At 40.0% G+C, this 24884-nt stretch overlaps 1 protein-coding gene across 7 annotated transcripts in view; it reads left to right on the forward strand.

The window, feature by feature from the left end:
- The window catches only part of Rims1 (regulating synaptic membrane exocytosis 1), a 492321-nt gene that overhangs the window by 272206 nt on the left and 195231 nt on the right, over positions 1-24884 (forward strand). For 6 of the 7 annotated variants that reach the window (XM_059243920.1, XM_059243921.1, XM_059243922.1 and 3 more), the window contains one exon: positions 716-1548. In XM_059243920.1, coding sequence (XP_059099903.1) covers positions 716-1548 — 833 coding nt within the window. The remainder of the gene's footprint in view (positions 1-715; positions 1549-24884) is intronic. The other variant, XM_059243925.1, reaches the window with a different exon arrangement.

The following is a 24884-nucleotide window of genomic DNA, read 5'->3' on the forward strand; positions in this document are numbered from 1 at the left end:
CTGAGGATGCTCACCGGTACAGTGACTGCCTGGCATGCCCAAGACCTTGGTTTTGAGTCCCGGTGCTAAAAGAAACAACTATGTAAATATCAGTATTTCTTTTAGTGGAGCTGAGAAAGTTAAAATATAAGCTACGGTTCAGCCATTGTTTTCTGATTAACGGTGGTATAAAGGAAAGTCTTGGGTGTCCACAATCAAGTCAAAATGAAATTTGCTGTTACCAGAGTGCTATGAGATTTGGTTTCTGAAATGAGCACAGATGTAATTATAAAAGTTTCATTGGTAATGTCAAGAATTGTAACTTTACAATGTTCATATTATATACATGCATGGAATACACATTTGATCTGTAACGATGTAGATGTAACATCTACATCTTTAGATGTTATGTTATTATCCATATTATTCTATCTGAAACATTTTAAGTCACAAGGGAATGTAAACATAAAATGTGCCTATTGAATTAATACTCAAATTTTATTTAAATGCAAACTTAAAAGGCGAAAATAAGTTCTTGATCCTTTTGTAATGCAAAGGGGTCACATTTAAAGCTTAATCGGTACATAAATTTAACGCGGTTCTTTACTTCAAATTTTAATTAGACACGGAATTCTAACTAATCACATGAAATAGTCGATTTAGGCCTGAATGTTGAAACAAGCATGTTTCTTGGTGTGCTGTTTAAATTTTATCAACTGTTCTTTGGACACCACAGGAAGAAGGCTCCAGAGCAGAATGGCAAGGGAGGCCTGAAGAGCGAGCGCAAACGCGTGCCTAAGTCCGCGGTGCAGCCCGGGGAGGGGACCGCGGAAGAGCGGGAGCGGAAGGAAAGGCGGGAAACCCGCAGGTTGGAGAAAGGACGCTCCCAGGACTACCCGGACCGGCCGGAGAAACGAGAGGATGGCAGGGGGGCGGAGGACGAGAAGCAGAGGAAAGAGGAGGAGTACCAGACCAGGTACCGCAGCGACCCGAACCTGGCGCGCTACCCCGTGAAGCCGCCTCCCGAGGAGCAGCAGATGCGCATGCACGCCCGGGTGTCCCGCGCGAGGCACGAGCGGCGCCACAGCGACGTGGCACTCCCGCACACCGAGGCCGCCGCCGCGCCGGCCGAGGCCACGGCGGCGGGCAAGCGCGCGCCAGCCGCCACCAGGGCCTCTCCGCCCGAGTCCCCCCGCGCGCGCGCGCCCGCCGCCCAGCCTCCCGCCGAGCACGGCCCGCTGGCGCCACGGCCAGTCCCGGGTCCCGCAGAGCCGCCCGAGCCGCGCGTCCCCGAGCCGCTCCGTAAGCAGGGCCGCCTGGACCCGGGCTCGGCCGTGCTCCTGCGCAAGGCCAAGCGCGAGAAGGCAGAGAGCATGCTGCGGAACGACTCGCTGAGCTCCGACCAGTCCGAGTCCGTGCGACCGTCCCCGCCCAAGCCGCACCGGCCCAAGCGGGGAGGCAAGAGGCGGCAGATGTCGGTGAGCAGCTCAGAGGAAGAGGGCGTGTCCACCCCGGAGTACACCAGCTGCGAGGACGTGGAGCTGGAGAGCGAGAGCGTGAGCGAGAAAGGTGAGCGCGGCTCGGAGGCGAAGATGCGCGCGGACGCTTGCGGCCGGAGATGCTGGGCTGGGGTACCGCTGTGCCAAGCGCACCTGCGCCTGAGAGATGCGCAGGGATGCCGGCCGCGGCGGAGATGCTGCGCTCCTAGGTCCCTGTGTACCGGACGCACATGCGCCTCCATCCCCCTTCAGATGAGTCTGTGAGCAGCGCTTAGAGGCATGTGGCCCAGGGTGGATGCATGCCTACTGGCTTTAGACGTCCACGTGCTGAGGTCACAGATGCAGGTGAAGGTGTTTGTGTTCCAAACTTAGAGGTGGAAACCTGGAACACTCAGGTAGAGATGGCAGGCAGTGAAGGGTGGTGCTTATTTTTGACCGCCAGATCCAGTGTTGAGTAAGGAGAGTTTCTTTCTGGTTATTCAGGGAACTAAGAGTGCAGTTTTAGGTCTGAAGTTCTTATTTGGGGATGCATTTGTTTTTATGAGGGAGGCAACCTATTTTCTAGAAAACTGAACCGTATGTATAAACGAGTGTTTATCCCATAAAAACAAAACAACAAAAAGTTCACTTGTGCATATTCCATCCCCAAAGGTAACTTTCTCCGATTTCAAATTGATCCTCCTCAAAATTTGTGAATAGATTCAAAATGATATTATTTGAGGTCTTACATAGTATGTTGCTTAGTAACTCTGGGGAGGGAAGTTCACATTCCAAAGTAACTGAGACAGTGTGATAGGCTTTTCCCTCTAAATCAGTATTTCACAGTCTTATAGCCATGTATAACTATTCAGGGTTAAATTAACCCAAGTTCAATAAACATAACAGTTCTGTTCCTTAATCTCACCGGCCACATTTCAAGTGTTCAGAAAAATCTATTAAGAAGTGCTGGTGTAGGAAATGCTTCAATTTAAAATTAAAATTACATGCCTGTCTTGGAGGGTATTCGCATTTTGATGCTGTTCACTCAGATAAAGCTGCCTGCAGTTCTTACTTGGGTGGTGACCACCTTCCTTCTGATATAGGTGTTGGGGTTCCTGTGTGTTTATTAATATATTTGTATTTGGGTAGGGCGATTCTTCTAGGTATGCTCTCTCTTAATTTATAACTTCTAGCTACATACTATATTATATTATTTTAATAATGGATTTTGTTTTTAAAAATGAGCTTTTTTTTCCCCATTGTCTAGCTACAAACTGCTTGTGCCTGGGTCCTCTCCATTTCTGGCACCTTTTAGTGCCCACACAGTGTGGAGCTCTGTACAGGAACAGTTAAAAGATGTCATTCTATTATTAGTGTTACTGCAAACCAACTGGAAATAGTTGTCTTTGGAATTCATATGTATCTAAGATATATATATACATATATATATATATATATATTAGCTTACATTGAGATGACATCTCTTTGTAAGGTGCGTACTGACTACGGGCTTTTACAGTCAACTGACGAATAGGCTACATATAGTGACTGATTTTGATTTTTCCCCCTGAAGGAGTATAGTAGGAATTAACTACATAAACACACATGTTTGACTAGTGTGTGGATAACTACTGATGGGGGAGTAGACATGTATAATTTCCTTGAAGGAAAGTATCTACAGCAACTATGAATCAGTTTATGCTACATATTAGGATGGATGTGGACTCTGCTCATCATCTCTACATTACTTATGGTAGCAAAAGATGATCTAAGGGAACCCAACTAGATGCGTGGACAAGCAGATGCAGGGCTTTGTGTGGAGTTTGTTACCTCTACAGGCATCCTTCCCTGGGACTTCAGTGACCTCTTGGGACTGACATAACCTCACAAGGCGGGGTGCAAGCTCCTCTTCTGGAAATATAGGAACATCATGAATCCATACGTCTTAATTTGTGCCTAATCTCACTTTCAAATGAATTTTCAAATTCCCTAGCATCAAAGTTCCACTCCGACATTTTAATCCTAAATTAATCTTTACGAATTGAAAATATTAACTATAATATAAATAACCTCTTAATAGTAGTGTAGCCTAGACATTTTCTTACTCAAAGTTTATTTATAAATGCTACCACACCCCACAATTCCCTAAGGGCTGTTTTGGCATCCATGACAGTCTGATGTACCCTGTGATGCTGCACAAGTTACTTAACCTTCATGTGTCTTCATTTCCTTATTGGCATGAGTATCTCGCTTGAAAGGTTGTTGAATGAAAGATGATGCATATGTATCAAAACCAGATGTTAAATTAGCATTCTTCCTGTCTTGATTTTTCCTGTGGTGTCAGCCGTACAGACATCTGTGTCAGGTTTTTTTTTTTTTTTTCTGTCACAGTGACAAATACCTGAGATAAGCAACTTGAAAGCCCAAAGATTAATCTTAGTTCTTCATTTCAGAGATATCCTCTATGGTTGGCTGGCTCAGTTGTTTGTGTTGGCAGTGGGCAGAGCATTATGGCTGAGGGAACATGTCAAAGAGGCTGCCCACCCCAAGGTGGCAGGAAACAGAACAAAAGGAAGGGACCAGGACCAAGGGATATCTTTCCAGGGCATGTCTCCAGTGGCCTGTTTCCTCCAACTAGAACCTACCTCTTGCAATAATTTATCTCATATCTCAATAATAATGTTGAATTACAATCTGTCAGCAAATTAGTAGGTAAAGGCAGATTCCTCATGATCATTCTTAACACTGTTGCATTTAGAACCAGACTTTCAACAAGTGAGCCTCATAGGGACGTGATGGCTCCTGTCTGTAATCTCAACCTGTTCAAGAAGCTGAGGTAGGAGAATCGCAACAAATGGGATGCCATTCTGGGATACATAGTGAAAAAAAACTCTCAAAAGGCTCATGCATTATTGAGGGGTGTATTCATAGCTAAATCATAACAGTGTCTAAAGTCATAGTGACTGTAACATAATTACCTGTGTCTGAAATGCACAGAGAAGGGAATAAAAAGCTGTTTTCTATGTCATAGGCCCTAGTGGGATAAGCAAGAGAAGGACTATCTGCAAAGAGGTTTCTTGGGGGAACAGTGGAGGTTATGTTATGTATTTCAGAGTCAGAGGAAGGCGACCACCATAGTGTATGATTTAAAGGGACTGTGGGAGACACAGTTACAGTTGTCTTGTCCCATTTGTAAATTTCACAATTAAGATAAATATTTAGCACGATACCTAGTGTATTGTAACTACTTAATATATTGCCATATTAATCCACTGACATTATTGCTTATATATAAACGAACACTGTGACCTTTTTCAAATTTCTATCAAGTGTATAGTTAGCACAGTCTATGGATATACTAAAGTTAAAAATATGTATGTCCCCTTTCCTCACAGAGTTTACATTCTTTTGAGAGCATGAACAATACATAACTATAGTTGGCTGTGGTGATACATGACTGTAGTCCTGGTACTTGGAGGTTGAGGTTGAAGGATTGTGAGTTGAGGCTACTCTAGTCCATATAGAAAGAGTACGGCTCATCCATGCTACACAGTGAGACCCATTTTCACAAAATGAGTGTGGGTGGGTATGTAGGCCACTGCCTAGCATGCTCAAGGCACTGGGTTGATCCCCAGCACCGAAATAATAATAAGTCTACTATATAATATATTACAATCATATTGTTTCCCTTCCTCCTCCAAATATTCTTAGATCCCTTCCATTTCCTATCCACCCAAATTAATCATATGTGTTCTCTCTCTCTCTCTCTCTCTCTCTCTCTCTCTCTCTCTCTCTCTCTCTCTCTCTCTCATTTACCACCCTCAAAAATTAGTAAGACACATACCACAACAAAGCAAAAAGCACACAATAGACATGGAGTCTGTTTTATGCTGGCCAACTACTCCAGGGCATAGGGCCTGCCCTGGAGTGTGGTTGATATCCAGTGATACTCGATTGGAGGAAACTAATTTTCTCTTTCCCAGAAGGTATCAATTGCAAATAGCTTCTTGGTTAGGTGAGGGATATTGTGTCTACTTTCCCCTTTTCCTTGCTGGGATTTTGTCTGGCTGTCCATGCTGTCACAGTTTCTGTGAGCTCATATGTGCATCAGCCCCGTTGTGTCTGGAGGATGTTCTTTGCTTGAAGTTATCTACCTCTGGCTCATAGAATTTTTATGGCCTGTCTTCAGCATATATCCCTCACCCTTGACTGGAGGGATTTGATAAAGACATTCCATTTTGGTCTGAGTGCTCCGAAGTATCTAAACGTTCATGTGTTGTCAAGTAGAACTAATGGGGTCTTTGGGTGCGAGCCCCTAAGGTCCCTTTCAGAGTACAGGAAAGATGCTACAATTGAAACCTAAGGATCTCAGGGTGAAGGAATGAATCAGTTCACACCGTTCTACTCTGCATATCTTTTTATTCCCATCTTAGTTCTAATTCTCTATCCTAATTGTCTATAATTTCTTAGCTCTAATTCTCTGTTCCTAATTCCTCCTAGCTTCTTCATCTAGCCTAAAACTCTTGTATTTACAGGAGGCCTGAAGCACTAGAAAAAATTACAAGAGTTACCACTCATTGGTCAAAAGCACATTCCTAGGGTAAGCGATAAGGGCAGAGCCATTTAACCTGGCAACTCAAAATTTCAATGTTACTGGTGACCAGAGGGAGGAGGCACAGTGCCCAGTTAGACAGACTTTGAGACATAGTTCTATTGTCAGCAGACTTGGCATGTGAAGAATTGGCATGCTTTTCTTAGAGTGCTTTGAGTAGTAACCTTGGTTAGATACCTGCAGCTCTGACCTTGTGCATAAGAGCAAAGTTTTAAACTTGTGATCTGTTTACAAAGTCCTTTAGTCTAGTTTGAACTTGCTGTGAGGCAACAATGAGCTAATTGTGTGCAGTTTGTGTTAGACTGGGGAGAGACTGTTATTTTCTTGTGTTAGTCTGAGCAAAAGGAACAAAGCAAGCTTTAAGTGTCTATGGTCCATGTGAGAGAATAGATGTAGCTATGAAGCATCTCCTAGTAGATTTTCTACGTATCAAAATTGTACGGCTTATGAAATTCATCTTCCTGACCATCTGCGGATATATGTGTGCCCATAAGATTGAGATGCAATCATGAGATTACATATAAACATTTCATGAAAATGCATGGTAATGGGGAGATACCTTAGCTGTTATTGAACAAGAAATTGCAGATGGAAGCAACAGCATTCAGAGTCATTGGCCTGTAAGCCTTGCCTGACAGGGTTGTCCATGTGAGAATCATTCCTCTGGTGGGGTGATATCTGAATTATCAATTGCTATAAGCTGTCTTTGCATCTTGGCCTGTAATAGATCATGACAATGGCTCCTGACGTAGCACAGTTATATATTTCCTTTCTCATAGCTTGTGAATATTAGCCAATATAAGTATTTCTACCCAGAAGAGAAGGGGCAAACAGTATTTTTAGATTGCTCTTAAATTTCAATGAAATGTGTAATACATTCAGTTGCCAGGAGCTCAAGTGAACATTTGTGATGTCTGTGGGTAAAGAGAGGCCGAGATGGTGTCATCCCTGAGAAAAGAAAGAAATGGAGCCAGTTTGGGGATGAGCAAACCCTGTTGCTTTGTTCCGGGGAGTTAAGCCACTTATTCTAGCAAGGAACTTAATGTGGAAGTTCTAAGTCAGAAGGAGTTGGAAGAAGGGGCTTGATCTCATCTTCCCTTTGTGTGAACAATGCAACGTAATTTCTTTATTCCTTTGAGCGTGTGTGTGTGTGTGTGTGTGTGTGTAAACTTTTTTTATTTTATATATTTCTTATGTTTATTTTGTGTTCCACCAAGTGGTTTTTCTAGTTTATTATTTAATTTATCTTATGAACTTAAACAGGAAAGAAATTATCTTAGGATGACAGTTGGACAGTTGGAAACATTGACATGAGTGTTAACAACCAAGCGCTTTACTTGTCTGATTTCTTTTTGTTATTACAAATAACACAGAAAAGGGAAAAGAGACCAATGGCATCGATGAGGGAAAGATGACTATGATTCTTTCCCTTAACCTGTACCAGTGAGTGAGGATGATTTCAGTTGCTGGCTGCTTTGTTTAGAGGAGGGAGGGAGATGAGAGAGGTAGCCAAGAGAAAGTTGAGATATGAGCGGTGGAGATCTAAAATGGATATAGAGTGGGCCTCAGCTACTTAATCATGTGTGAAATTTAAATCTTTGGAAGAGATTGGAAGACCATAACTCTGTCTCTGTCTGTCTGTCTGTTTCTGTCTCTGTCTTTCTCTCTGGTGTCACACAATTCCTAATTTCTAATAATATATTGAGAAAGATGTGTAAATCATAAAGAAGGCTAGACTTTTAGTTTCAGATTTTGCTTGATACACAAGTATCTTCCAGAATATCTCCTTGATTCTAAAATCAGGATTATGAATAAAAAGAATTTCTATAAAGAGGAAAGAAACTCTATAAAAGGAAAGAATTTAAATCTTTATATCTAACATAATTATATCCCATAATATTTCTTCCCAAATTAGTCCTCAGCTAGGGATATTAGTCATTTAGTAGCATCTGATATAAGTTTCTGTTCTTGACTCAGGAAAACTAAATTAACATCTGCATTACATCCTTAAAAATAAACACACAATATTTGCATGTGATATGTGATAACTGTATCAATATAGAACATCTTAAAAATAAATAACTACCAGTCATTTGAAGGGGAAATATTTGTGCTTCCAAGTCCATGGAGAAAAGTATTTGCTGTTGAAGATTTCATTGTCACCTATTTTATCTCAGTGAGGTATTCTTAAGAATCCTTGTAAAATGCAGAATCATACTGCAGTGTTCTGACCCATTTTATCCGGTGAATGAAAAGGTTGTCCTTAATTTTGGTTCAATTTAGCAGAATCACAAGATCTCAGAAAGGAAAGATACTCTCTCCATTCACACCCTCCTGGATGGAGGAGGGAATGTGGGTGTTCAGAACTTCCCAGTTCCATGCCCTTGAGGCTTCTTGCCTGTCCTAGCTCTTCAAGCATGGAACACATTTTGCTTCTAATGCCAGCCTAAGGTTTCAGAAGTGTTTATTGTCAGTCCAGCTGCTTGCCCTGCTTGTCCATGGGACAGTGTGCCTCTCTTGCTTCTAGCGGATTTCTGAGATGTAGTATGGAATTTTAATCTTGTTCTAGTTATTACTCATGCCCCTAGACTGACTGGGTTGAGTCTGACTCTGTTCAAGACTCTCTAACTGAAGTTTGGTTTGCAATCTATGATCCATGTCCAGGATTGAGAGGCTCCATCTCCAGCTGCTGTTGTCAGTCACTGATGGGAATTATTAGAAATCCAAATATACCTTCCATATTATTCTTTGTAGACTGCGTGGTAGCTCTGATTCCCTGCCATTCTAGATTTAATGTTTATTGCCTATGACCATCTTCTTTGCCTGTCTAGTTTTATTTACTCCCTACTCGTTGGTGGTGATGGTTCTTTCTTTCTTTCTTTCTTTCTTTCTTTCTTTCTTTCTTTCTTTCTTTCTTTCTTTCTCTCTTTCTTCCTCCCTCCCTCCCTCCCTCCTTCCCTTCCCTTCCCTTCTTTTTTCTTCTCTTCCCTTCTTTTTCCTTCCCTTCCCTTCATCTTCGTCTTCTTCTTCTATTCTTCCTCCTCCTCCTCCTCCTCCTCCTCCTCCTCCTCCTCCTCCTCCTCCTCCTCTTCTTCTTCTTCTTCTTCTTCTTCTTCTTCTTCTTCTTCTTCTCTTCCTCTTCTGCCCCTCCTCCCTGTCCTCCTCTTCCTCCTCCTCCTTCCTTTTTCATTCCTACTGTCATATCCAAATTTAGTTTCTGAACATTAAGACTGCTCTCTACAAGATGAAATTGAGGTTGTAATAGCCTCTTAGAACTGCACAGAAGTACCAACAATATTGTGGTTTAAACAATAAAAAATATTTTTTTCTCACAGTTTGGAGGCTGTAAGTCCCAGATGAAGGTACAGATATGGGGAGAGTCTGTTTCCCTGTCTTAAGTTTGATTCCTCCTGTGTTTGTATGTTACTTTCCTCACTGGGCATCTATGTCTTCATTTCCTTTTTTTTCACAATCCTTCACAATGTCTTCAGTTTAATTTACTCTCATCCTTAAAGATGCTCTAAGACAGTGGCATTTGGGATTTCAGTGAGTATGGAGAGTGACAAATTCTGTGACAGCGCAAACACTTGAGAAAAACAGGTTAAAGTGAGGAGTTGTTTTGACCCAGGTTATCAGTGGTGCCACTCAGTCTATAGTCTCCAGTTCTATTGATTCTGGGCCCAAAATGAGGGAGAATGTATTATTATGAATTTGTAGCAGTGGCTGCTCAGCTCCTGGCAACGAGGAAGGGGTTGAGAAGGAAAGAGATAGAGAATGAGGATAAATGAATATTTATATTACAGGATTTCTTTCTCTAACTTCCATATGCCATCTTACCCACTTGCCCATGGGACAGTGTCACCCGAATTTAAGACAGGTCTTCTCCCTAGGTTAATCCTTGGCAAATACCCTTAGAGACACACCTAGTTGTATGAGTGGTAATCTTAGAGATGCATCTCAATCCAGTTGAAAACCAAGCTGTCTGGCCATTTGTCTGATACTCAAACTTCTTTGCTTAAACAGTAACAGTTTAACACTTGCTCCCAAAAGTTCCATGTCCATCTCATAATTGCAAAATTAATTTAGATAATCTCCAAGAGTTCCTTTGTTATTTTTAAATACTGATGATGAGGATGATATATGAGTGTATCTGCTATGGCATAGATATGGAGGTCACAGGGAAAAGTTGTGAAATAAGTTCTTTCCTTCTTTATTTATGTGTGCTTTAGGTATTAAACTCAGTTGACAAGCTTACTTAGTAAGTGCCTTTATTCAATGATCCATCTCACTAGTCTCAAGTTTCCCATATTCTGAAGAGTCCCTATGTCATTCAAAAGTTGAAAAATCAAAGTCTCCTCTGAGCCTAAAAGCAAAAGCTTGTAAGTGTCTATAAAACCTAAAACAAGTCACTTACTTTCAGCGTACAATGGCATGGATTGTGTATTTCCATTCAAACATGGAACAATCATTTTATGTTTGAGCCAGGGTTATAGTTTGGCTGTGAAATGTGTCCCCATAGGCTCATACAATTTCATCCTTGTTCCTAGATGATAAAGCTGGTTCATGAGGTTATTAAACCTTTGCGACTGTGTACCTACTAGGAGAAGTAGATCACCCACCAAAAGAGAGTATAGTTGCTCTGGTTCTAACTTGAACTCTGTCTCTCATCCACACCGTATGAGAAGCTACTTCCATAAGATCCTCCTGCCGCAGTCTGACCTAAGACCACAGTTATGTGCTCCCCATCATGATAGATCTTAGGAACCAAAATGGGTCTTTCCTACTTTAAGTTACTTCAGATATTTTCTTACAGGGATGTAAAAGTAACTTACACTATGAGTTTTCTTCACTATGACCAAATAAAGTGGACATAACTTTAAGACAAAATTCTTTACTGTGGCTCACAGTTTGAGATATTTTGGGTCGTGGTTGACATGGTCTATCTATACTTTAGACCTGAGGCAACGGTGCACATTGAGGAGGTAAGAACATATAGCAAAAGGTTCATGATGGAAGGGAAGATATGGAGGGGAGGATCAATCAATTGATCAATCAGTCGAAGGAGAGATCTAATAGTTTTTTTTTCTCATTTTCTTTTCAGTATTCATATTAAATAAGTAGTGTGAGTCATATTGGGTACATGTCATTCCAAACAAGTTCAAAATCAAGGGCAACCATAACAGTATCATAGTAAGTAACATACTCATTTGGACATCTGTGTGCCTGGAGAAAGGATTAAAAAAAATAGCTCAAATTATGCTTAGGGAATAAAATAGCATAAATATGCATCTGTATTTTATAACTCCAGCCCAACACTTGGACTTTATTTTCTAATATTCTAGCAGAAATAGATTCTGCCTAGGGTGCTTAAGACTTCTCAGAGGTCATCAAGGAACAGAACAGTGGCCTTTAAAATGCTTGAAACAGGGGGTTGTAAAGATGGCCTGATGGTTAAAAGTGCTTACTTCGTTTGCAGTTCAGTTCCCAGCACCCATGTTGAGTGTCTCCCAGAAGCCTGTAAGTCTAGCTTCAGGATATCTGATGCCTTCCTTCTGTCCTTTCTGGGAACATCACATGCACATGGCCGCACACAAACACACACACACACACATGCAATAAGAAAAAAAAAATTTAAAAATATAATTTTGGGAACAGAAACTTTTAAGTGACCCAACTTTGATGAATAGGAAAATATAGAGGATCATCCAATGCAGTTATGGTTATTGTTTTCACAACTTATCATTCCTGTCAGTTGGGAGGTAGAATGCCTACTGGATGAAACCTGAATTGTCAGTCCTTTCTCTTCCCAACATAGTCCAAGCCTGCCTATCTTGAGCCCCACCTTTCCCAACATCCTGCTCCTGCCAAATGATGAGTAGTCCTTTCCTGACTTTCATATTTATCACTACCTTCTCTGTCTCGGTTTCTTGACAGCAATCTGCCCCTTACAGTGCCTCCCTGTCCCAAGACTTAACTTTCGTTTTTCTCCTGAAGTATCTAGTTTTGCTTTTAATGTTTTTATTTTTTGTGGGGGTGTTGTGTTTCCAGAGGGAAACATATCATAAATTTGAGTGGGTGTATTATTCTTCTGTACTTATGTTCGGTTTTACTAATGAGACAGCTTCAAGTTGCTTACATAGAAATAGAGATTTCAAAGATGAAATCACTTTTAACTTGTAAAGAAGTATACTTGAGCAAAGATACAATAAAATACTACTGTGAATAGTTGAGTATGAAAACAATTGTTTTTCCTACCTTTTAATTCTTGGTGTATCCCTCTAGTTTATTGATTTAATGCATTTAGGAAAAAGTGCTGCAGACAATGAGTACTGGTATGTTGAATGACAGCAAATTAAATTTGGGAGTGTTGCTCACTGGTAAATCGTTTGCTCAGCATGCAGGAGTCCTTGCTTTCTAGTTTCAGAATTGTGTTTCTTTATTTTATTACTTGCAAATCAAATTTTTTGAACTATAAAAAAGGAACTGTGTTATTTCTGCCATTTAATATTTACTTAGTGAATATTTTAATGCAGTAGAAAAATTAACTATCCATAGGTAAACTTATAGCATGCATTATAGAAGGGAACTACTTACTCTTAGAATTAAAAAAAAAAGATATAAAACAGCCTCAGTAATGTAACATCAAAAATAACAGTAAAACACAAAACTTAGTGTGAACGGACTGGTAACTGAATGGTAAGAAAGAAAGGAAGTTGGAAATGAAATTGGTGTAATACCCCGAAAGAACAGAGAACAAACATTAGATTTATGGTTGCAGAGTACTGATCTTTTTTGAGAAATTATGAATTTGAGAGTTATGAATTGGAAAGTACGGACCTTTAGGAAGCTATCCATTAAAGTAATCACGTAAGACCATGTATTTCTCAGTAAATGGGGAGTTGAAATTATCTTGGGAACTGCTCAAACTCAAGTATACCTGATGTTTGGAACTTCCTTGAAGGCTCATTTTTCTCTTTCATGGAGTGCTTTCCCATTTCCTGACCTCCTCTGCTCCTTCTGCTTCCTAAATATTCATATATGGAAATCAGAAGCTGGGCCCCACGGATGGAAAGAATATACAGTGTTTGTCTTTGTGACCCTTTATCCCCTTACTTAACATGATATTTACAGTCCTGTCGTCATGACTGCTTACAGCTCCCCTTTTTCCAGTTTTATTTTTGCTCTTGGTAGAATATGAACTGTATTGATTCTCCTGGTGAAAGGCTAGGGATAGTAAAATGCCGTTAATTAATTACCGCCTTTTAAGTAATCGTGTCTTGGGCATATGGTTCGTGCTTTGACTCCTCTGCTATTTCCTGTACTGCATCTCAGAGATGCAGACACAGTCCTGGCAGATGAGCATGAGCTTCTTGCAGCCTTGTTGAGTGCAGAAACTTTGGTCAGAGAGCGCTTCCCATTGCCCAGGCTCATCCTAGTGTTCCTGTTGGTGAACCACTCATGCTGGTGACTGGTCTCTGATCCATCTTACTTATATGCTCTTGTATCCATCTTATAAGTACACATATAAGTATACATCTTACTTATATGCTTTTGAATGACAAGTTTTAAATATGCTTTTTGCTTAGAGTAGAGGAGAAGTAATTATGTGTGTGTGTTTATATTCTGAAAATCTCACTGTTTTTCAAGAAGAAAAAAATTAAAGGTAACTAAGGGAAGAACACATAAAACACTAGTTTTTCCCCCCAATTTAGACACAGTATAGGCCAGAGAAAACATTGATCTTTGTATAATTTACTTGTGAGTGTCTTAGTTGCTTTAACTATTGCTGTAATAAAACATTCTGGCTGGGCGGTGGTGGCGCATGCCTTTAATCCCAGCACTCGGGAGGCAGAGCCAGGCAGATCTCTGTGAGTTCGAGGCCAGCCTGGGCTACCAAGTGAGTCCCAGGAAAGGCGCAAAGCTACACAGAGAAACCCTGTCTCGAAAAACCAAAAAAAAAAAAAAAACCAACAACAACAACAACAAAAAACATTCTGACGAAAGCAACTTAAGGGAGAAAGGACTTGGTTTTCATTACAGTTTGAGGTTTCAGGCCACTGTGCAGGAATGTCATAGTGGCAGAAGCACTGGGTTCCAATCCACAATCAAAACGCTGAAGAGTCAATGTTGCTTGCACAGCTAGACTTCTTCTTGTTCAGTCCAGAACTCCTGCATAGAAAATGATGCTTCCCAGTTAGGGTGGGTCTTCCTGCCTAAATTAACCAATCAAGATAATCCCTCACAGACATACCAGGACATTTATCACTTCTAGACTGATCAGTATTAACCATCACAGCAAGTCAATTACAATTATCTTGGGGAGATGTATCAGTCACTTTTCTGTTGCTGTGATAAAACAATGATGCCCAAGGCAACTTGTAGAAGGATAGGTTTTGTGGTTTGCAGTTCCAGAGGGATCCATCCATCACCATCATAGCAGGGAGCATGGCATCAGGTAGGCAGGCTTGGCACTGGAGCTACAGCTGAGAACTCACGTCCTAGTCCACAAATGGGAAGCAAAGAACACATTGGAAATGCATTGAAACTCTGACTCCCCATGATAGCCCTCCTCCAACAAGGGCTACACTCCTAATTCTTCACAAACAGTCCCACCAACTGGGATGCAGTATTCAAACACATAAGCATTTAGGAGCCATTCTCATTCAAACCACCATATTCCACTCCCTGGACTCCATAGGCTTGTGACCCTGTTATAAAGCAAAATGCGCTTAGTCAACTTCAAAAGTTCAACTTTTAGACCCAATGCCACCGGTTAAAAGTTCCAAGTTCAAAAGCTCTTCTAAGACTCAAGGCGATCTTTCAGCTCTTATCCCCTGTAAAAATCAAAAAGCCAATTACATACCTCTAACAATCAATGACACGGCATACTCAATGCCATTCCAAAAGAAATGAGTGGGGATATGTTGAGGAAATACTGGGAGAAAGCAAGGTTGAAGCAGCAAGAAAACTCCAAGTTTTCCTTAGCTCCAAGTCCAATGTCAAAAGGCTTTGCTGGCTCCATCCATCAAACTTTGCTGCATGCAACACACAGCACTCTCTTGAGCTGGTTCCACTCCCTGTATGCAGCTCTCTTTAGTAGATATTCCATGACTCTGGCACCTCTTATTTGTGGTTTGAGCTGTGAGCCCTCAGCTGTTCCCAATGCCATGCCTTTAGTCCACCATCATTGGACTGAAGCTCTCTAACATCTTGGGGTCTCCCGTGCAATCTAGGCTTTACTTTCATAGCTTCAAGCAGTAGGCTTTCAGGGTCTCTTGCAGAGAGTTTCATGCAAGGACAACACTGCCACATATGGCCTGGCCTCAGTGGCTCTCCTTATCTGTAGAGAAAGATTCCACAAACCTTTTTTTCTTGTATCCTTTGTGAATCTAGAGCCAGAACTGTATGGGCAACACTGCTAATTTTGGCTGCCTACTTGAAGTGGAGGCTGGCCCTTTGAATTAAAGTTGCAGAAATTTCTCTTTTTGTTGTTTTTTTTAGGAGTAAAAATTTTTCATAACCCTTTGCCTTTTACAAGTTGGAAGTTAGGTGATGGGTGATATCGTTCTGTATGCTGTGAATATGCATTGCTCTGATTGGTTGATAAATAAAGCTGTTTGGCCAATGGTGAGGCAGAATAAGATTAGGCAGGACATTCTAACTGGAGAGATAAGAGAGGAGAAAAGAGAGCAGAGAGATGCTGCCAGCCACTGCCAGCAAGATGTAAAGGTACATGAGCAACGTGGCAAGTATAGATTTATAGAAATGGGTTAATTTAAGATATAAGAGCTAGCTAGCAAGAAGCCTGCCATGGCCATAGTTTAAAAATAAAATAAGCCTCTGTGTGTTTATTTGGGTCTGAGCAGCTTCAGGACTGGATGGGACACAAAGAATCTTCTACTACAGTTAGGCAGGGAGAGATCTTTCTCTGAAGTCACTGTTCCTTTTGTTCTAGTGTGCATCTGGCCTCCCCATAATATCCTTATTTACTTCATCATATTAAAATTCCTGGTGCTCTTTTTTCTTCAAACTGTACATTTTGAATTTATTTTTGCCCCGTTTGCTCTTATTCATTGTAGATATACATATGAGTAATTACTAATAACCATACCACAGAGTCAATAGTAGGCCTTCTTCACATTTCCTCCACCAAAGAAATGAGTCCAGTAATTTTTACTTTATCTTTGGGTAAATTCTTAGGACATGGCCAGAAAGCAGAAAGCACATTTACCAAAATATAACAGGAATGGCCTGTAGTCCAGTTGCTATTTAAAGTCTTTGCTGTTCACATGGCTCTTAGCACTGTGATCTTCTAAGAACTTTCTAGGATGACCCATTAATTTCTGCATACAGCAGTATGATTTTTTTCATGAAAAGTCTCAAAGTCTTCCACATTTATTCAAAACCAAAAACAAAACACCCAAATACAATAAAAAAGAAAAGAAAAAATAACTGGAAAACAAACAACACAAACCAAAGCCACATAATTAGATTTGTCACAGCAATACTCCATATGAGGTATCAACTTCTATATTATTGATTTTTCTGTATCTGTGATGAAACACAGTGACCACAGAAACTCATAGAAGGAAAGGTTTGATTGGAGTTTGCAGTTCCAGAATGATCAGAGTCCATTACCCTAATAGTGGGGACTGTGGCAGCAGGCAGGCAGGCAGGCATGGCACAGGAGCCATGGCTCACACCTGACCCACAAACTAGAAGCTAAGAGCACATTGGGAACAGCCTGAGTCTTTAGAAATTTCAAAGCCCACTCCAGTGACATACTTACTTCAAGGCCACACCTCCTAATCCTTCCCAAACAGTTCCACCAACTGGGAACCAATTATTCAAACCTATAAGCCTATGGAGGTCATTCTCATTCAAACCACCGTGGGAGAGTTCTATTCTGAGAAATCACTGATTGTGATTTACTTTGTTGAATACCTAAAAGACTTTAATGAGCTTCATATAAGAAATGCTAGCACACACACACACACACACACACACACACACACACACACACATATATATATATAAAAGCAGGGAAGAAAAATATTGTGTAGAAATAATTAGTGAAAACCTGTTTCTTTGTGGTATTCCTTCCATGCAGCAGTCTGATTCTCTTGTTCATGGTATGTGTTCATTATAACTTACTATTTGAAATCTATCATATTTTCCCCAACACTAATCTTTAGGTTTTTTAATCTGTGATTTTCTTAGTGAAGAAATAAATTCTGACTGTGGCAATAGTAAGTTGAGTGACACAGTCATAAAGAAAACGTCATTGATCCAGTCAACATTACTTGAATTGTAGCCCAGCAAAGACAAATGAATGTATCTCTTTAATGGCTTTCAAACATACGAATAACATTTACAGATGCCAATATAGCAAGGAGAAAAAGCTAACCAGGACACCATTTGAATCACTTTATGGCTTACAAGTATATGGTTGCCTAAGATGAATAAATAAAAAACAAAGTCAAATTCCCCTGCAGAAATTTAAAATGGAAGGATAAAGATGGTGTTTTAAAAAAAGGCATTGTTGAGTTTGTGTGAATGAAAACTTCCTAAATTCAAAAAATGAAATAATAAAACAAGATTTAAAAATGTGTAGGGTAAAGTTTAAGCACCTTCCTGAGGGTGAATCAGTACCTGTGATGACTAGGAGCTTGGAACTCAAAACCACATAGGGCCAGAAGAATTTTGTCCTCGCTTTTGTAGAGATAAAAAGTCTGGGCATTGAGACTACCATTTCTTCCTAAGTCTAGGGCCTATAAAAAGGGCTTTTTTCTACAATGGAAGGAGGATGCGTCTTAAAACTTCACAGACCTAAGATAAATACATAATCTGGTTTCTCACTGAGCCCTAGGTATAAGACATCAAAATTTCATTCTGTTCCCAAGGTGGATGCTTCAGATTGGATTTATTACGCAGACATTGTTCTATAATCCTAAAACAGGATATATATGCTCGATTTGACGTTGGACTAGTGTTATTTTTTTCTGTCATACTTTTCTGATTTAGCCCTAATGTGAAACTCTTCCAGTTCCCTTGATGTTGCAGAGAATAGACAAAAGGGAAGGCAAGGTGCCCAGAAAGTATATTTTATAGCTTTGTCAATTGGGCTCTTTTTTATTTTGACATGTTTTCTATTTTAAAATGTTTATTTAGTTTCATTCTCTATTTCTCTGTCTTTCTGTGTGTGTGTGTGTGTGCACATGCATGCATATGTGAGACAGACAGACAGACAGAGTGAACATTAGTGTTCATATGTATGTATGCTATATACAGTATAATTATTGAAAATAGACTACAGTTCACATAAAATACATTGCTTTGAATTGAATTGTTGTGTGATAGAGCTCCTGGATGGCCTCAACTACATTGTTGTTTTTTTTTTAACCTTTCCTAAAATTTTCCAGGCTACACAATCTATAACCAGATGTTCTTCCAGTGTTCAAAGCCCCCTTATGGGGGACATGAAACCTGATGAACATAACTTGAAGCCTTCTGTCTCAGAGAATTACAGATATGAACAATAATCTAGATACCAAAAATTGAACTAAATACATTACTTACCAAATCCTAAGATTTCATCCTCCTATCTTCAAAACTAAGGTTACTTCTTTCCTGCCATTGTTATTCTACAAAATGTTGTTTTGAGTAGTCACTGAATTGCTTAGACATATGTAATTTGAACTGCTTGTAATATATCAGGTAGTTTTTCTTTCTTTCAGTCTATATTTTATTTTATGTTTTGTAGCTTAGACTCAAGACGGTTATGTCAGTGTGGTCCCATAGTGTTGAATAAATAAAAGACATGGATCTCAAAGTGTGCACATGCAGAGAGCTGGGCTGCTACTTTGAAAGCATGATCACAGACATTCCAATGGCAGAGCAGGGCATGTGACAGTGTCTGCTCTTAAAGAAACCACTGTAGCCTGATCCTGGACACCACTTCTAGATCAGTTAAAAACAGATCCAGAACTTTCCTGTCTTTCTTATTAATTACCATATTTTTAAAAGTTCAGAAAAAAAGTATTAGCAATACAAACATTTCCCCAACAGCTAATATAATCAGTTGCCAAAAAAAGAAAGATAAGCATGTGTGCTCAAATTTGTTTGACTAGTGTTAATGGACTAACAATGTCCTTGATGCGGTACTTCTCGAAACCTTTAGTGTTGATATGCACTGAAACTCTTTTAGAAATGAACAGAACTTGCAGCCTCTTATGAACACAGTTAATTTGGGGTCCTTTCACTTTCACTAGTACCCACTAGTTGCTTCATAAACCAGTGTTCTGATATCAGAGCACAGCAGTATCCTATGTTTCAGAAAAGGCGTCAGCTAGTAGCATATAGTGAGTTATACTTCATGGACATTCTCTGCTTCAGTTGTAAATCATTAAGAACACAGTCCATGTTGGACATGAAGTAGTTACTCTTCAGACCTAAGGAGATGGTGAAGTAAAGCATTGTTAGTGTGGCTGGTTTTTGTTACTGTTGGTTTCAAACTCTGGCTGTGCTATTGACTTGTTATGTGTGTCATCTGTGTTGCTGAAATATTACCTAATATTTCAAAGCAAAAAGCCCGGTCTGAATATTTTCTCTCTTTATTCTAGTGCCTAATATTGTCGGTGTTCAGAATTTGGGCTTGATGAGAGAAGCCGTCAGACCCATGCATGCAAAGAAACTTGAAAAGAATCACAGGACAGTGTCCATGTAGAGCTTTCCTTTGAAGACTTCCAGAGAAGCTTCAAAGATGAAAAATATCCCTGTGCTTTGGGTTTACTTAAGGAAACTGGCTCAAAATAAATACTAGAAATTTGAACTTATTTTTTTATAACTTTCTATATGTTTGTGTTTTATTGGTTGTAAAGATTAAAAATGTAACCAATAGATACTGTCTGTAAATATTAACAATGTTAGTATTTCCAAGGCGATGTGATGTTAGCACAAATACAGATTCAAAGGCAATATGTTTATGCTTTTCTTCCTACAGTTTGTCCTGCTCTGGTCCCTTAAGGGCCAGTGGGTTAATATAATACGGCATGGCTTAGAAATAGATATAGCCAAGCAATACAATAGCGATGTGTTATAGCTGAACGACCATTCTCGATTCTGTTTCCCCACAAGCAGATTCTTAAGTTATATTATCTAGGCACACTCATTTAAACTGCCTGGCATGGGAGTGGAAACTGTTGAGCTTCCTATGAAAACTTTCACTTTCAGTATTGAATTTATTTGATATATTTATCCACCATCAAAAAAATGACAGAATTAGAACTTGAGAAAAATAGTTTTATATCCTGTTTCGTAACTTCATTACCTGCAGTTTCTCCACATAATTCCCTTATATGTAGCCTTTCTTGTTCTTTTTTTGTGTTACACTATACCTAAATGTACATACTTTTCACATATATGTACGCATATTATTGGCTAGATTCCATAAATTAGAGATAAAATGTGAGTTTTTCTTTCTGAGATTTTGTGATCTCATCTAATATCATACATTCTAAATCGATCCATTTTTTTGCAATTTTTTTTAAACCTTCATTTTTCTTTAGGGTTGAGTTGTGTAAGCTTTGGATCTAGTTAATTTTGGTTTGTTCTATTTTTATTTATTTGCAAGTTTTTTAAACAATAAAGCTTATAAAACTAAGGGAAAAAAGTACTGAAAGAAAATGAAATATTATACAGAGACAGTTTTTTTTTTAAATAAAAACTGCCTGGTGTTTGTCTATAAAGAAGATTTTTTTTTTATTGTAAGACAGGACTGTGATCTGCAGAACACTTTACCTGAGTCAGATAGAGAAAAATAGAGATGAATTTTAACTTTTAAAAGTACTTGGGGACAGTTGGAAGTAATAGGCATGTGGTACACATTTCTTTGACTCTACTTTTCTCAAGACTTAGACGAACAGTACAGTATTTTGATAATTACTTTAAAATGCGCTGGGAAGAGATTGGGGATCTGGAGACCAGAGTTCTTTGAGAAGTACAATAAAAAGCACTGTAGAGGAAAAGAACTAAGATGTGGTTACTATGTCAACTTTCAAAGCAGTGACTTTTGTCTGTATACAATAGGCCCCATGTGTATTTTATGGCTGTCAAATTTGAACTAAAGTTTGATTTAAAAAGAAAAGTTTGATTAAGTACTTGTGAATTTAATTTCAAGGATCAAAGAATCTTGTTATAGGGCTAGAGAGGTGGCTCAAGGGTTAAGGACACTTGCTCTTCTTTCAGAAGATCAAAATTCAGATTCAGCACCTACATTGGGTCACTCAACAAACACCTATAACTCTAGCTGCAAGAGATCCAGTGCTCTCTTTGGGCCTATACAAGCATCTGCATATACATGTGCACATACATGCACATTGACCCACACAGATACAGACAGACAGACACACACACACACACAAAGAAGAAACAATCCAGACAAGAAGCCATTGAAGAGAGTCCTTAAACAGTTGATGGCTTCTGGCAGAGGGTTGGAGCAGGATTCAGTTATCTTTAAGGGGCTAGCTACTAGGAGTTTGACCATGCTCCTGAGTATATGGGCAACATAAACTGGACTTGGTGTATTTTTTCTTTATGTCCATTTCTTTATTTGGGAAGGCCACAGTGGTGGGAGGGTGGACAAGGGTGGGATAGGAAACAGGTGTGATTGGGTGCATTGTATGAAATTCTCAAATAATCACCAAAAATAGCATGTTGGAAAAAAGAAAGGAAGGAAAGAAGAAAGGAAGAGAGAGAGCAAGAAAGAGAGAGAGAGAGAAAGAAAGGAAGGAAGAAAGAAAGAAAAGTGTGGTGATATATTGTGTCCCCCAATATATTGTGTACCCTAATAAAACTTATCTGGGGTCAGAGAACAGAGCAGCCACTAGATAAGACAGAGAGGCCAAACAGTAGCAGAACACATGCCTTTAATCCTATCACTCATGAGGCAGAGATCTGTCTGGAGCTCTGTGAGTTCAAGGCCACACTGAAAACAGAGCCAGGCACACACCTTTAATCTCAGGACTTGAGACCTCATGTCTTGCTTAGGAAAGACACATGCCTTTAATCTCAGGAAGTGAAGGCAGGAAGCAGAAAGGTATATAAGGCGTGAGGACTAGGAACTAGCAGCTTTTTTTTTTTTAATTTTTATTTTGCAATACAATTAAGTTCTACATACAGGCACAGATTCCCTTGTTCTCCCCCCTCCCGCCCCCCTCACCTTACCCCCAGCCCGCCCCCCATTCCAATCTCCTCCAGGGCAAAGCCTTCCCCACAGAGTGAGATCAACCTGGTGGACTCAGTCCAGGTAGGTCCAGTCCCCTCCTCCCAGGCCGAGCCAAGGGACCCTGCATAGGCCCCAGGTTTCAAACAGCCGACTCATGCAATGAGCACAGGACCCAGTGCCACTGCCTGGATGCCTCCCAAACAGATCAGGCCAATCAACTGTCTCACCCACTCAGAGGGCCTGATCCAGTTGGTGACCCCTCAGCCATTGGTTCATATTTCATGTGTTTCCGTTTGTTTGGCTATTTGTCTCTGTGCTTTATCCGACCTTGGTCTCAACAATTCTCTCTCATATAAACCCTCCTCATTCTCGCTAATTGGACTCCCAGAGATCCACCTGGGGCCTAGTCATGGATCTCTGCATCCAGATCCCTCAGTAGTTGGATGAGGTTTCTAGCATGACAATTAGGGTGTTTGGCCATCCCATCACCAGAGTAGGTCAATTCGGACTGTCTCTCGACCATTGCCAGCAGTTTAAGTCCCTGAAAAAAGAAATTGAAGAAGATGTCAGAAAATCGAAAGATCTCCCATGCTCATGGATAGGCAGAACTAACATAGTAAAAATGGCAATCTTACCAAAAGCAATCTACAGATTCAATGCAATCCCCATCAAAATACCAACACAATTCTTCACAGACCTGGAAAGAATAATACTCAACTTCATATGGAAAAACAAAAAACCCAGGATAGCCAAAAGAATCCTGTACAATAAAAGAACCTCTGGAGGCATCACGATCCCTGACTTCAAGCTGTACTATAGAGCTACAGTAATAAAAACAGCTTGGTACTGGCATAAAAACCGACATGTGGACCAATGGAATCGAATTGAAGACCCTGACATTAATCCGCACACCTATGAACAAATAATTTTTGACAACTAGCAGCTTTTAAGCAGTTCAACTGAGATCCCTTCCAGGTGAGGAGTCAGAGGTATTCAGTCTGAGGAAGCAGAATCGGTTGAGGAGTTGGCATGGTGAGGTTGGCTGTGGCTTGTTCTGCTTCTCTGATCTTTCAGTATTCATCCCAATATCTGGATCAGGGTTTTTTTTTAAATTAATAAAACCATTTAGCAATTCATCTTACGAGAGAGAGAGAGAGAGAGAGAGAGAGAGAGAGAGAGAGAGAGAGAGAGAGAGAGAGAACACAAGAGCAGACCAGCTTCCTGGAAGAGGTTTAGACCAACTGTGGCACCTGGAAAGGACACTTTCCAACCTGTTGAACTGCCTGTAGATAGTGCAAATGTGCTCCAGATTCCAAGCTTTGTGAGCTCTTATCCATGCTGAGGTGGCCTTTGGCAATGCCACTGTCTTTGAGTCATTTCTGCTCCTATAAGTAACCCCTCAACCATATTCCTATTAGTAGCCCCAATAAAACTCAATGGTTCACCAAGTTGCACTTTGGTGGTACCCATACTTCAAGTTGTCATGGAATAGATGTGTGTTGCCCCTCCCCAGGAAGAATTTTATCAAACAAGTCTCCGTCTTGAATGCTTTTCATACTTGCTATGAAATACATGAATATTCTTTAGGAACAATGAAATGTATTCAACTACAAGAGGGTTGCAGCATTTTAACTTTTATAATATCGTTTATATTAAAATCCAAGAATACTAAGTGTCAGCAGAAAAGCTACTGAATGTCATATGTACCTATTTGTTTCGGTGAAATAAATCACAAGGTAGAAAAATTTTTTTATAACTTGGGAGTCATGAATATCATCTGTCCAGATATCCAAATTTTCATCTTGGAAATGTTGCACTATTGAAACACATAGTATTAAAACATATAGGGACATATATTTTTGAAGATTCCTTTGATAGGCAAATAAAACAAAAGGAACTTATTTTATATAGTTATATAATAAATAAAAATACTATATATAAAATAAATGGCACATACGCATACAGCCCAACTTCACTCATTTCTTCAGGAAGTAATGCAGACGTTTTTCTTTATAAATCTAATATAAAACCATAAGAAATGTTCCCATTTAATGAATTTTAATAGTCCTGAGCAAAAGCTGACGACTGATGCTTCCAGAAACCATCCTGTGGGCTAAAGGCCATTTCATTGTCATAAAAATCCTTTATTTAGCCCTCTCTACAAATAAGCTCACAGCAGGAGAAAGGACACTAGTTAAAGTAATTTGGGCGATAAGTAAACATAAGGAATGGCTAGGAGCGTAGTGTCATCTGGCAGAGAGCTTATTTCCTGAATCCTGTGGATCTGCTTAAAACCCAGCAGAGATGCCAATATGCTTCTCCTCAGTAAATGCTACCAGTCTTCATACCACCAGGTCCGTGGAGGTTTGTGTGTTGGTATTTTATCCAACCACTCTTTTGGGTAGCTGCAAGGTGCCTGCCGTGACCTGAGTCAGTCATGCAAGGAGACTTTTCTGAGCTCTCACCAAGGCTTTCCCTCGGTTTCCATTTCCTGTTGCTCCTCTCATTCCATGGTAGAAGCATGGTGATAGAGGAAGGCAACACATGCTCTTTGCAGATAAGGTCTTAGGCAGCAGAGAATTGTCCTTCT

Source organism: Peromyscus eremicus, chromosome 16_21 (genome assembly GCF_949786415.1).
Source record: "Peromyscus eremicus chromosome 16_21, PerEre_H2_v1, whole genome shotgun sequence".
NCBI lineage: Eukaryota > Metazoa > Chordata > Mammalia > Rodentia > Cricetidae > Peromyscus > Peromyscus eremicus.